The sequence below is a fragment of the Physella acuta genome, unplaced genomic scaffold, assembly GCF_028476545.2.
Source record: "Physella acuta isolate Inbredline_101_S28 unplaced genomic scaffold, ASM2847654v3 ptg000007l, whole genome shotgun sequence".
NCBI lineage: Eukaryota > Metazoa > Mollusca > Gastropoda > Physidae > Physella > Physella acuta.
In genome coordinates this window covers 1,276,514-1,292,107 of record NW_026731527.1, presented here as the reverse complement: position 1 = coordinate 1,292,107, position 15,594 = coordinate 1,276,514, and the positions used below count along the sequence as shown (strand labels likewise).

General features: G+C 35.1%; 1 protein-coding gene across 4 annotated transcripts in view; it reads left to right on the top strand.

Annotated features, from left to right (window-relative positions):
* The window catches only part of LOC131948335 (fibulin-1-like), a 47,031-nt gene extending 45,808 nt beyond the window's left edge, over positions 1–1,223 (top strand). For 3 of the 4 annotated variants that reach the window (XM_059310081.1, XM_059309954.1, XM_059310025.1), the window contains exons 9-10: positions 750–900; positions 1,100–1,184. In XM_059310081.1, the coding sequence (XP_059166064.1) occupies positions 750–900; positions 1,100–1,101 (153 nt within the window). In that variant the 3' untranslated portion in view covers positions 1,102–1,184. Of the gene's footprint in view, positions 1–749; positions 901–1,099 lie in introns of all 4 variants that reach the window. The other variant, XM_059310146.1, reaches the window with a different exon arrangement.
* Positions 1,224–15,594: the final 14,371 nt, after the last annotated feature.

Below are 15,594 nucleotides of genomic sequence, written 5' to 3'. Positions count from 1 at the left end.
GCATATATATATATATGTATATATATATATATATATATATATATATATATATATATATATATATATATATATATATATACTAGCTGCATACCCGTGCTCTGCAGCGATAAGTCATTTTTAAATGTACCAACTTGGGAACATAACAAAACTAAACACAACGCAAACACAGTACAAACACAACACAAACATAAAACAAACACAAACACAAACACAACACAAGCACAACACAAACACAACACAAACACAACAGAACACAAACACAACACAAATATAACACAAACACAAAACAAATACAATAGAGAACACTCATCAATTAGCATTCACATGATGATAATAATATTATTGTAACACTAATTCCCTCAAGGATGTCCGCTAAAATTACAATCACATTTTGCTAATTCTATTATTGCAACACTAATTCCTTCTAGGCGGTCCGTAGATTTTCCATTCACATTTAAAAAAAAAATTATCGTGAGTTGAATATATTTTAATATTACGTCCCTTGTTTGTGTTTTCTTTGTGTTTGTGGTTGGGTTTGTCTTTGCGTTTGTTTTTAATTTTCATTTGTGTTTGTTTTGTGTAAGTGTTATGTTTGCGTTTTTTGTGTGTTTTTGGTTGGTTGTGGTTAGGGTGGGCAATGCCGAATAAATGCTGATTACTAAACACACAAGTTATGGTCCTTTATAGATACGTTTTTCAGAGATGCCAGTGCATTAATCTATTGAGGATGTTTTTGCTCTCTAATACAGGCTTGCTATACCAATTGCCTTGACAATCCCGAGTGTATCGGCTATCTTTATATCCCCGGAGTATATTGCATGCTGTACTATCCGTCTGGATCCATTGTTGACATAAACAATTTTCCGGTGGATAAATTAGTCTATCTTGATTGTGATAGATGTGAGTGGCTGAAAAAGTATCTATCGTAATATTAGCTCATAATGTTTTTCATTTTTTTAAACGAACGCTTTTCCAACACTTTTGATTATATAAAAATTATTATTTTAAATGCAACCCCTTTTTAAATTGTAAGCCTATGTTGTACAAGTTTCGAGAAATATGTAATATCTTAATATCTGAACAATGTGTTTTACCACAGAAAAAACAATTGGGGAAACAAGTCTACATTGAAGGCAATGAAGTACTGCGGACTGTCAAAATGTGTTAATCTAACTTCTTAGATGATTTGTCTTCCTATGTAAAACAATTGAATAAATCCTAGCACCTTGAACGTAGTGTCCTCTTTATTTTTTAAAATGTTTGCTAGTCTTTACGAAATTTGAGAATATTGATTTCTATACAAAAATGCAGGCAAGTTTTCTTATAGAATAATGTTCATGTTGAATGCAAAAAAATATATATAATAATATGTGTATGTGTAGGTAGACTTCTCGCCGTTGTATGTGGATAAATAACTGTTTGACTACGTGTAAATTTGCATGTAAATGTAGGTCTATTCGTAAGGTATAGGGATAATAGTTGGGGTAAGTGTAGGGGTTGAGGCAGGGGTAGGACGGTAGGTATAAGTATAGTTATGTAAAGGGGTAGATGCCACCTTTCCACATTTTAGTTCCGCTAAGAATTTGTGATAAAAAATAAAATTATGGATCCAATAATACTAATGGGCGTGTTTGTTTGCTGGGCAGTAAGCTGTTTGCAGTAACTTGACTTGGGTACAAACCACACTCTGACGCTGATGTTTGTCAACACGACACAACACAGATGGTTTTTCTTCTACTTCTCCGTTCTTAATTTTAAATATTGGAAGGAATTCCTTACAGCATGATTAAGTATTAGGTGTGAATTTGTTAAGTCACAGAGGCGTATCTAGGGTACGGTGGGTGGGGCGACCGCCTTGGGCGCCGACCCTATAGAGGGGGTGGAGTGCCACAGAGGGTAAAAAATAAAGCAAATTCTGAGCAGAAATAATGAAATATATGTTAGCGTGTGGATTGTTTTAACCGATTGAAGAGAGGGATGGATGATGATCTTAAATCCCACTCGTTGCTACCAAATGCTAGGGTGATATACCAATTGGAGAGAGAAATAGTGATGGTATTATTCCCTCAAATCCGTGCATTCCCCTTCGGAAAAAGAAAAGGTTTACCAGACCTGACAAAACTAGCTACTTCGCACTAATACAATATTAATATTAACTAAAAATAAATCTTAGTAACAGACAGATAATACATTTATCTATCTTCATTTTACGTCACAAAGATATATATGTTAATTGCAAAAGCAAAAGAAACAACACAAATAAGACCTGGCCAGTTTCATATTCAAGAAACATCACTTGAATTTCTAATACAAGTCAAAAAGACAAAAAATCCTTAAACTTACATATCCATACATAATTATGCACCTTCATTAATCACATTAATTCATAAAAAAACATATAAGTGTAAGTTGTAACCCTACATTTACACAACTCAGAATGCACATAGACAAATGTCATTTTCTCTAGTCCTAACTTCACTACTTGCACTGCTTGTGTAATCTGGGAGGCACCAATGTAAATGTCATTATCAATAGTTCTTATTTTTCTACTTGCACGGCTACCTAATCTCAGAATCACAACAATCCAGCTCGACATTCAAGCGGCAGGAAGATTTCCAGCCACCGGACTAAAACATTGTGCCCAAGACACATTGGGAAGAAGAATTACCCTTATGAAGGATATTTTATTCAGCACTTTGCCCATTTAACTCACGTTCTATAACGATAGTTAGGTACCCATAAGAGCTGAGCGAACTCACATAAATCCTACAGATTCGTGTCAGTGATCCGAACGCGAGACCTTCAGGTAAATAGTTGTAAACTTCACTATTATACCAGTTTGTTCCCTATAGTCTATATACCCAGCTTTTTACGGCGACAATTGGCAACAGTATAGTGCAGGTGTTGGCGTTCCATTTGCTCTGGCCCTAGTTAAAATTCATGACAGCTGTAAATTCTCTCCCACCGTGGTTATACGTAGGTTCACCTGGTTGTGTACATCAATGTTTTATTTCAACAAAGGCAAAAGTTTCTTACATGTAATATTTTTTTACCCTCAAAATCATAAAAATTGATATTACATTAACAACACAATTATTTCTAAATTTAAACTCCAAAACCATCTTTAAACTAAGCCTAAACATAGTGGAAACTAAATAACAACGACAATCTAAGGTTTAGCTAAAAATTACTCAAAAACACAATGTTAATTTGTAATTAGACATTGATTTTCACATGTTTTTTAATGAACTAGCTCTGAGTTTTATTTTTTCGTAATTTATCATTACGTTGCTACTTTACAGAATTAGATGTAATAAAAAAACCTGGACTATTTATGAATTTTTTGTTCCACTAGCATTTTAAATTTACATTATTCAGTATTAAAGTTTTTAAATATGTCCTTGTATTATACCTGTAATCCAATTTGTGTAATCCACCACGCGAGGCTTAACAATCCAACCCAAGACACCAAGGTACACATAATCCACAAAACCAATCCACATTTTCGATGTTGAACTCACGATCTTTCCTATATTTCCAGAACGAGTTTAATCAACGAGTTATAGTTATTTAATTGAAATTCAGTACATGACAAAGTTGTATACAAAGGTAAATACTTTACACTAGAGAACACGGTTTAGGAATCCTACTAAACTGTATACGAAATAATCCTAAAACTAGACACTTGTATGATATGAAATTTATATTTATTTTTTCTTTAATATTTCTTCATCTGTACAAGAAAAGTCTAAATTACAATATTAAAATCTACAATTATTTTTAAAAGCCTATTTTGGCTTTAAGCCCGCTTTTCAAAAGCAACCATTTAAGTTAGTTAAAACTAAATACTTTGAAAACTATTGACATGGGTGCATTTTACAAACACAAACCTTAAAAAGAACAATGTAAACAGTGAATAGTGGGGGGGGGGGGTAATAAACACTGGTAAATCTAACATTAATTGAGCCGTACACCCTCTAGCGATAATGTGCGGACTTTAAAATGATATTGCATTAATTTCTAATATATAGACTTTAGCCCGGGATCTCAACTCAAGACTTTCAGGCTATTGGTTCTACCAATACAACAAAAGTACACTTTATATTGTAAAATCACAATGGATTGTTGGCCTCTAACCTACGCTATATAGAAGCACAAAAATTCTAGCGGCATAGAATATTGCCGACAACACCATGTGTTTCATTGTAGGAGAAAATGGGCTCGGCGTTCACAATGGTTTAAAAACAAAAGGGAAAAAGAATTAAAAAAAAAGAGCGTGGGATGGTATCTATAGAATAAAGATAATCCAACCGCAGCTACAGTATTCTCTTTACAAAACAACCAACAAGTAAAAAATGCACGAAAATTATGTATTTTAAATTACAAAAAAATTAATGTCTGCTGTGGGACCCCTAAACGCCCCCCCCCCCCCCCGCACGCATAGTGGGGTTTCGCGGCGCTGTAGTTCAGTCCCTGCCCTCCATCGTCATCAAATCCAAACCGCCTTCGCATCAACCAACAAGTAAAAAATGCACGAAAATTATGTATTTTAAATTACAAAAAAATTAATGTCTGCTGTGGGACCCCTAAACGCCCCCCCCCCCCCGCACGCATAGTGGGGTTTCGCGGCGCTGTAGTTCAGTCCCTGCCCTCCATCGTCATCAAATCCAAACCGCCTTCGCATCAACCTACGCAAATACTTTCACTGTAGCAAAACACATTGTTTTTCAGTATTTAAAATAAGATACAAATGTATGTATGGTCTTTTTGTTGCAACCAACTCCAAACAAACAGCTGTATGCTAATATAGTTTCTTTGTGCAAAACATTTATTGCATTCTAAATTAATTGTGTTGGTCTTCCAAAGCCATCTAGTTTTCAAAACACAGTAACAAAAGATTGAAATATACACAGGTGTTACAAACGTGAATAAATGCCCAAAACCACCCTAAGCACTTCTAACGCCCCCCCCCCCCCCAACGAAATATAATGTAAATAGTAAATTTATACTCTTACCGGTATACCCCCCCCCTCTCCTGAAATGTTCAAGTACCCTCCCCCACCCCTCGAGGTAAAAATGAACTAAGACCCTTAGGCGATAGTTTCCTTTTGGAAGTTCCTCGTATGCCAGACTCTATAGTTGACGCCCTGCCCGTTGGGCCCATGAGGTGTGTGGAGAGATGCCTGATACATTTGGTCCTCTCAACTTAGACCCATGTATGTGTGCTTGTGTTTCCAATGCCTAATCATTCAATAGATTATTAGACTATGGAACCATATTTAAACATTGAAATCAAAATTAATATAATAGTTTATTTATATAAATTAATATAAGTTCTATGTCTACTCAACTAGTTTGAGTTTGAACACATTTTTTGCTTAACAATATTTTTTATATGCCATCTTCTCCCTTCCGTTGCATAGATAGTTCGCGTTACTGCGTTTTTCATCTCTTTAAATAATGCAGTGGTTTAGTTCGAGTATTCATGTCAATTCAATCTCATATGTTATGTTGTATGTGCTTGTCTATATAACAAAAAAATGTGATGTTTTTTTTTCAGATTCCTTTTTCTTTCTTTCCTCAAGTTTAACGCTAGTAGTGCAATAGATAGAAGAGAATTTTACACCTTGCTGGCATAGTAACCGAAAAGTGACCTATATATCTTAGACCAGTAGTTCTAAAAATCATTTGGAAGGTACAGAACCCCCAATAGTTCTTTAAGCGCTTTAACCGAACCATTTGTAACCATCGTCTACAACAGAGGTTCCCAACCTTTTTCGAGTGGCGACCCCCTTTTATAAAAAGTATGTGACCCGCGACCTCCATAGAATTAAAAAGCCGAAATTAGTATAGACATTAATAAGCACTAAAATAAGATTTTCTAGTAGACTTTCAATATAAACTACTCTTGATAACTGTTTTAATAGCGTGAGTAAAATTACATACTATTCAATAAACCTTCGTGGTTAAGTTTTTAATTTTTAAAAAAAATTGTTAACGCCAACCTATGTGATTATAATTATCTTAATTTTGTTTTTAATCGAAGAAAAGTGTTGAAAAGATATTCTCGAAAAGTCAATAAATTTTACGTTTGGGTATTACATTTCCAGTGATGTTAATGAAGCCGAATTTCAAAAATTCTTCTAAATATTTATGTTTCGTTTCAAATTACTAAGGTTTAGTATACCAGTTGGCGACCCCCCAGAAAGACCTTCGCGACCCCCAGGGGGGTCGCGACCCCCAGGTTGGGAACCCGTGGTCTACACTGTCCGATCCGATAGCGAATCAAATGAGTCGAGTGCGTATCACAGAACCACTGAGACTGACTGACCAAACCCCAGTAGCTTGATCGAACTTAGGTTAAGAACCACTGGCTTAGAGCATGGGGCAGTAATGTATAGAACAAATTGGTAAATGAAATGTCATGTTGAAATTATAAAAATAAATAATCCTAAAATTATTATAAAATTAAGGTAAATATATCAGTTATACAAAAACAAGTATTGTCATTTATAATTCACACGAAACAGCTCTCCTAAGGGTTATAAACTAGGTTATAAATGAAAGTTTCATTTTGATTGTTGTAAATGATAGCTACCTATCATTGTTTTCTCGATCAGCTCTTATCTAGAAAATGTAGTTGTTAGCTTGGGGGTGGGGAAATGAAATGAAATGTGAGTATAATGAGATTGTGGTTGACATTAATTTGTTGTTTCTGGTATCATACCTTGTAGCGAGTAGCACGCATTTTAAATATTTTGAAAAATAATGTATTGAAGGAAATCAAATCGATTTAGACGTCGTAGCAGATAGTCAGCTACGAAATAATTTTAAGTAAACTATTTGGGGTTTGTTTTAAATGTGCAATGCAGGAGGTGTATAGATGGCGTAACGAATTAAATATGTTTGGGGGGGGGGGGGGGACCAGTGAAACAGATTGATTGGGAAAACAACAAAGCGAAAATTTAGTTTTTTTAAATTTATACTGCACATGTTGCAGGCTACGAATAATGTATGCGTTTATTTAGCAAGTCAACACGAAAACATTTCTGTGTTTTATCGATTGCTGTGTTGTTAACATTACATGAGAGTTAATTTATGTGTATGACATTTAAACCCATCTAACCCCTACTCAAAAATCGCAATATACCAGCCATTTCGTGTACGTTTATGGTTTGTTGTGTTTGGTAAGAATAGTATTAACCTACGAAAATAATTACGTAAAACATAACCAGATGTTTTACGTCGTAATTAATAACACGTTGTTCAATTTCAATACGGACCATCCTAATATATAGAAGCCCATGTGCGCACTTCTCTCTCTCTCTCTCTCTCTCTCTCTCTCGCTCTCTCTCTCTCTCTGTATCTCTCTTTCTGTCCGCAATATTTTTGGCAAAGTAATCAGTATGTTCGGCGATATATGCAGGACTTAAAGATCATCAACTTTGTTGAAAATAATATGGTGGACGTTATAAATGTAAAAACAAAATTTTCTTTAAAGAAGGAAAGTAAAAATAAAGGCATGTTCGAATGTAGAAACACATTTCTAACTAAAGTGTTTATTGTCGTGACAAGAACGCAAAAAAACAATGACGTCACTTGTCAAAAGGTTCAACTGCGGAAATAACACAAAAATAATGGCGTCAGCTTCCAATTTCAAAATATATAAAGAAATGAACTATTTCATTAAAATTCGATTTAGATCTACTTATCAAGACGTACGCTATAAAATGTATACAATTTTCTCGGCCTAAACTTATAACATTTACTTTGTCTATTAAGATTCTAGATCTAGAGCAGCGGAAAACTAGACTTAACGTAGATTCTAGATCCAGACTCTAGCTTTATCTACTATTATCTACTAAATCTAGATTTTATGCCAATAATGAATTTCTTTACTAAACTATTTCAGGCCTTAATTATCTATCTATCTATCCTATCTATCTTATATATATATATATATATATATATATATATATATATATATATATATATATATATATATATATATATAAAGCAATGTATGTGTGTGTGTGTGTCTGTATGTTTGTCTGTTTGTCTTTTATGCATTACTACACCTCTCATCACATCGCCGTGAAACTTTGGGAAGTTGTTGAGAATATTCCTGGGGAGGTTTCTGCGAAAAATGTTTTTTAAGTTTTGCAGGGTATGTGCATCGGTAGGGCGCGATTTGTTTTTCTCAATATACGGTAAATAAAAATGAAAGCCGATTTTGCTTTGACACCATTCAATTGATCGCTATCAAACTTTGGTGAGTTAATTAGAACACTCTAAGGAAGGGTTCTGTAAAAAAATATTTTTAATTTCACAAGGGCAGCGCCACGAGAGGGTGCGATATTTCTCTATATACCGTATATAAAAATAATAAAAGTGAATTGCCGTGACACCGTTCACACGATCGCCATGAAACTTTGGGAAGATGTTGAGAATATTCCTGGGGAGGTTTTTGCGCTAAAACATTTTCAAATTCGCAGGGGTGGCGCCCCGGCAGAGCGCGATTTGTTTTTTCTCTATATACGGTTAATAAAAATAAAAGTCTATTTCGGTTTCACACCGTTCATCCGTGTACCATGAAACTTTAAGAAGTAGATGAGCATACTCCCGAGAATATTTCTGCGAAAAAGAAAACTAAAGTTTCTTATTGGCGGCGCCATGAAGGGTACAATTTTCGTCAATACACGGTTTGGCGCCCAAAGTTTTAGAGCGACTATGTTGGCACTTGGCATCCGTTAATCGAGCGTCCTGCATAGCGAGTAACGGGTACTACTATATTCAGCGGTAAAACTACGACAGGCTTCTAAAAATAACTTTGTAATGCGAGGAAATCATGTGCAGTTTCGTCACCTTGCGAAAGATGAAAAAATAACTTTTTGAATATGAGGAGCCTACTGTAGAGTTTCGTCACTTTGCGAATGACGCAATAAGCATCTATTATTAGACGATCCAGTCAGAAACTGACATCGAGCATCTAATAATAGACCATTGGTAACGCTAGCATATTGCATCAGTCACACTGATGTTTAAAACACATCAAATTAATTTTTTACGTGTTAAAGAAAAAAATCCTGTTCATTTGTGTCACTTTAGCGAATGACGAAATCTACATCATTGTTCACAGGATGCTATTTGGCACGCTGGGTTATCCTATGAGAACGATGGCGCCTGTTAGTTTTAAGGAGCAAAGGGGCCGTACGCTGCGCCTATGCGGTAGTGTAATCGGGGGGTGGAGGGGGGGGGGCTCCTGAGAGCGCCCCTCTACGTCCCTGACACATGGGTGGTCACCGAAGTGTGTTCTACCTCATTATTTCGGTGAGTGATTAATGTACACTCAAGGTTTTCATGCGGTAGTGTAGGAAAACCCGTGTCCCGATTATTATTAAAGCACAGGCATTGTTTACATTTAAATAACACAGTTTTAGAAAACAAGGTCATGCGTCTAAGACACTGAACTTTTATTCATTTAAGAAGGTTTACTTATATATAATACAAACGACTAATTACAATTTTTTTTAAACCCGAAAATGCTAATGTTTAATTAAATCATGTTTCTTTTTTTTTGTATTTATATTATTATTTTTAAATACATTTCCTTTTATACAATGTTATTATTTAGTAAGAGCTTTATAAAAAGAGTAATAATTAAGAGAAGTAATTGCTTTTTAAGTTGTTTAGTAGAAATCTATTAAAAGGACCTTATGAGCACCCCTATTCGACTATTTAAGAAAATGGAAAATAAGTCATGGAAATTGTTTGAACGTTTGCTTATCTTTGATAAGTTTGATTGTAGGAAAAAGAGAACTTGGCTGTCACAGTGGTTTAAAAACAAAAGGAAAAAGAATTTATAAGATGGTGTCTATAGAATAAAGATAATCCAACCGCAGCTACGGTAATCTTTTTATAAAATAACTATTCAGTCAAAAATGCAAGAAATTTTTTTTAACTATAAAAAAATTATTATGATCAGCTATGGGCCCCTAAATGGCGTGCCCCCCCCCCAGCATTGCGGGGTCTGGCGGCACTGTAGTTCCGCCCTTGCCCCTGTGTTGAAATACTATATTAAATACAGACATTTTCTCGATGCCTCGTTAAAAAATGAGTTAGAATTCAAAATTTCAAATATTTTATCTTTTATTTCTGTAAATGTAGCCACATGTTCGCTGTTGTCAACGCAATATCTTTTACTCCAACTCAACACGGCTTTTTAAACTTGAGATGAAATCACGACGTCACTTGCTTCACGCCTGCCCACCTCTACCTCATACTCAGCAGCCACACACTCTATAAACATTGTTAAGGTGCAACTCACTGAACCAGAACCCTCACATACCCCCCCCCCCCTATTTTCTATGTTTTCGCCCCCCTGAAACCCCCTCTCCAGTGGCGTGGCTAGGATTTTTGGGCCCCTATGCAAAATGTGTTAGTAGGCCCCTGAGAGGCGTAGCGACCCTTCCCGGCGACCGGGGACAAACTTTCGATTTGCACCCCCCCCCTCAGACTTTCGATTTGCACCCCACCCCCCTCAAACTTTTGAAAAAGGGCCCCTATTTGTCTTGGGCCCCTATGCCTTGCTTACGCTAGTTTTACGGTATCTACGCCACTGCTCCTCTCACTCGACTTTGAACTTTTCACTAGCACATACTAACTATTTATTTCATCCCTGTATAAACTGTGTATAGAAATGTTGTTAAAATGGTCTAAACAGAATATCTTTTTATTTTGAATATGTATACATTTGCAAATCCATCTTCATATGTGTTTTTAATAAGAACATTTGAAATTATGTAAAAAATGTTGATGCTGTTGCACTGGTTTTAAATTGCAAAAAAAAAGTTTTAAAAAAACAAGTTCTCAAAAATTAGCATCACTGTTTAAACGTAAGCACTCCACATAACAGCCAACACTAATTAGTTTTAAGAATACAAATTCTCAAATGTTTTTTAAAACAATATCGAAGCTAGGCAGTATGCCTTGTAGAAATATGAATCTTTGTTTGTTAATCTATGTAGTCGGCTAATTTGGGATAAAATTTCAAATGAAATAATAGGGCCTGTTTGCGTATAGTTTTTACGCTGACTTGGTCTAAATCTAGGTTTAAGTACAATACTTATTCCGCATCTAAGCTGAAGTGTCTAAATAGCTGAGATGATAGTGTCTTAGTTACCATGCGGATGGTACTGGTTCGAGAAACACCACGTCAATATCGAATTTTTTAAAATATTTGTTTTTTATATCTGAATGATAAAGTTGCCTATCGTGACTTGGCTGGACAAGGGGCAGGTGAAGTAGAGTTTACCTGTTCATGTCTTCTTAGCATATGAAGGGATAGTGTGGTCAGACCAATGCTCAGCCAAAATAGGTGTTTTTAAAAGACAAAAGTAACACAACTACCATAGAACATTTAAGTCTCTTAGTTTTAAGTCTCTTTATCAGCGTGTGCATTTATATGGTGTTGTGTTGACTAAAAATGTATACGTGCCGACCCGCGGCGTATCAATATACCGCTATTTAGTTGTCTCATTTTCTACTTTTCAGTCATTCATAATTTGTGAATTCGACAGTATCAATGCTGCCACTGAAAATATTTGCTTTAAAACACTATCAGTAGGTCATTATGGACGATAACTCCCCCCACCCTCCTTTCCCCCAACCCCTACCCTACCCCCACCCCCCCTCCACCCCGTATATATATTCTGAAATCTTTTTTCCCATACGTTTAGGATACAAGAACCAAAGCAGGACGCTGGTTATATGCAAATAAACAACAAAGTTATATAATTTCGGCTTATTATGTGATCAAGCTGTAAATGTGCATAAACACTCAATTTTAGCATATGTAACATCCTATCAATATATATATATATATATATATATATATATATATATATATATATATATATATATATATATATATATACATTGAGTTTATCTATGTGTTTATATCTGTATGCAGAGACAAACATTATGTAAATCAATTTGGGCAGCTGGAAATAATTTATGATCGTACAATACGATAAGGATACTTTTGTTTAATGGTTATCAGATATTTTGAGTACATGTATAAGAATTTATCACCCGCACGACCAAGTTTAAAAACCCAAATGAAATATTTGATGTTAGTAATTAGCATAACGCATACCAGAGCATCATGTCAACAATGAAATAAAGGTGTTCAAACATATGGAAACAAATATATATATATATATATATATATATATATATATATATATATATATATATATATATATATATATAGAGAGAGAGAGAGAGAGAGAGAGAGAGAGAGAGAGAAATATTTAACATTATTAACCTAGCGCCCGTTGTGTCTCTCCCTCAACGGGCCATTTATCTCGTATTAAAGAAGAATTATTAAAAAAGATTTTACTAAAGTGTTCCTAGATTTTTTAAAAATGCATAAAAAATGTTAAAGTAACAAGCTCTAAGTTAATAATGAACTACAAATAAGAATGTGGGTGGGGCTTTAGGGAAGTACCTATATAGAAAATATATACTTATATACTTGTCCAAAAATCGAAAAATTTGGTATGTCCACCAACCCCCGAAAATTTTAAGTACTACCCCCACTCCCACCAACCCAACCCACCCAGGAAAAAGTGTTTGAAAACAACGGCTGTCTGCATGATTAGATTAAAGATGTAGGGTCTACCTTTAGTCTGTATGATCTGTGACCAGTGTTTCTTTCAGACTTTTTACTCCATGTAGTTGGTAAATTGAAATTCCTAGGGGCGGGGGCGTGGAAGTGCTACGACTAATTATTTTCCGAGGTCAAATATAATATAACGAGCACCCGCGCCGCTATTTAGTTGTTTTATTTTCTACTTTTCGGTAATTCATAATTTGTGAATTCGACAGTACGACTGCTGTCACTGAAAATATTTGCTTTAAAACACTATCAGTAAGCCGTTAAGGACGATAACCCCCCCCCCTTTCCCCCAACCCCTCCCCCCCCCCCACTGTGAAAGCAGCCTCCTCTTAGCTACCTCCCCTAAGTTTAAAATCGTTTCAAACTAAATTATCTGCCCCTAATAGCCGTCACTAAACCCGGCTCTACGAGTGTAAACATTCAGCGTGAACCACAGCTCACCTGGCTTCCTAGAGGGGAAGAGAGGGGGCTGCAAGGTGCGCTTACAGCTTGTTTTCTAACGTCTCCAAGAAGAGGATTATATATATAGTTTTCCATATACATTTTAATTTGTCGTAGGGGGGGTGGGGGTCGGTGGTGGACGTTCTGAAAGAAACTGTGAATGTGATCTTTGTCAAAGGTGAGCTTAGACGTAAGATTTAGGGGTATGATCTGCGACTATATTTACTATGAATTTGCAGCATAATAGGAATCGGTTCAGATGAATAAATTTTCACCACAAAATTAACCATTAGCTTTAAAAGTTTAACAAACGTCTAACCTTAATGTCTTAGAGGACTAGAATTTTCTTCGACCCAAGAGTTGCGCCCCTGTGCGGTTTAGAAACGAGTGCGACATTTCACTAACAAACCGTTATCGTGCGGATGATTTCGATTCTATGAGTTTGGCGGGGCACCTGTTGCGGGGTAGTCGATTTTTAACACCTGTCGTCTGCTGAGTCATTGCATACAACACAATACTTGTTGTTTTCCCAACGTCACAAATCGACTAGGTGTTCGACAACATATGCTGTTCCTATCTGCACCATCAGTGATTAAAGTCAAAATTAATTGAACAACAGGGAGTCTGATTGTTTTGTTATCACAAGTAAGTTGCTTTTGTTATGAATTGAACTCAAAGTCTTGTAAAATAGGGGCACAGTTGTATATTTATAAAATTATATTTCACAAAGCTTGTAACACAATATAATATCTGAATTATGACAGCGTGGTTTGTAGCTAGAGCCAGTGACTGTTAAGACAGGTGCTCTGATCCCATGTTCTGGTCCAACAAGCTCTAATGAACGCTTAACATAAGGTAGGGAAACTAAAGATTTTTTAATGCATAAAACTGACCGCATTATAACTACTTGTGCCAAACTTCACAGAAACTGTTGAACTCTTCATCACCTGCACTAATGATCGTTGAGGCACCGAAAAGTTGTCTTATTTACTAAGGTTTACTTGTATATCAATATTGACATAGAGTGTTATTTTAAAGCGTTAATACATATATATAGATATAATGCATCGTTTATTTTAGTAGTGACATTATTCGTTTACAGCAGGGGTCTCCAAACTTTTCAGTCCGAGGGCCGCATTAACTATCAAATTTGAGTTCGGGGGGCCAGTTTCTTCCAAGCATGTCTTTGATTTTTCTTGGCTAAGTTCCTCAGCCATCACCAACAAACGATTTTTCCGTGGACAAAAATGTCTACGCGGGCCGGATGAGAGGACTTCGCGGGCCGCATCCGGCCCGCGGGCCGCAGTTTGGAGACCCCTGGTTTACAGGATGAAAAAAGATTCTTACAGAAGAATTATGTCAAAAATAGAGACTGCATATTTCTTTAGTCACTAATGTCTAATTATTCATTTATTGGTTTACCTGATGTTGAAGGTGTTATTGTAACTAAAATTGTACACTTAGAAAGTGATATAGAGACAATATATTTAAAGTTATTGGTTTGGAGCGATATACTTTATTGTAATATATACATTAGTAAGCTGAACATAAGATGTAAACTAAAGTACGTGAATGCTCTCTTGTATTTGTAAGAAATATGAATTGATCAATTTATTTTTTAGCGCAAAGACTTATGACTGCTAAAGATTATTTTATTTTACATCATAGATAGAGACTGTTAATTTAATGGATGAATAGGTGCACATTTACTAGATCTACATTGCACAAAGATTCCAGATAAAACTTGCAGACTTTGATACAGCAGATATAAACCATTGGCTTCTAACAGTAATTTTTTTGTATCATTGCACTGGACCAAGATCTAATGATGACCGAATGTCAGGATAGTAGATATGTTTTAATTTCTTTCCTATCAACAAGTTTGAATAGTCAAAAACCACTTTGCATTTAGAACAATGACAAGTTGAAACTATACTTGATAGAGGTCATGCTGAACAAACTGAGACTACGTATTGACTGGCACGATAAAAAGATTCATGATTAGTAAGACATATGACATAACTAGTAATACTGATGTGGTGCGAAACATTTAAATTGCTTTCTTGAAAATGAATTTCTAATGAATTTTCTAATTTCCTGATGTGAGAAAAATAAGTGTATTTCAAAAATCAATAATTACGAAATACATTTATCTTTTTTTCTATGTTTACATATTTTATCCTATCGTTAAATAATGTAGCAAAATTGCTACATTCTGTTATTTTGCAAAATAAACATGGTTTGATTCAATAATTCACTTTCCTTATTATTTATGCTCTCTAATCACCACAGCCTACCGTGAAAGATTTTTTTCAGAAAAAGCTGTCACAAAATTCATTAATGTAATGAAGAGTTTCACAAGTTTTATTACAAATTTGACAATATTTTATCGGCTTGAAAATTTATATAATAGAGAACAACCAGTTAATAATTTTTTTAAGAATAATATACGCCAGAAATGAAAATCAATT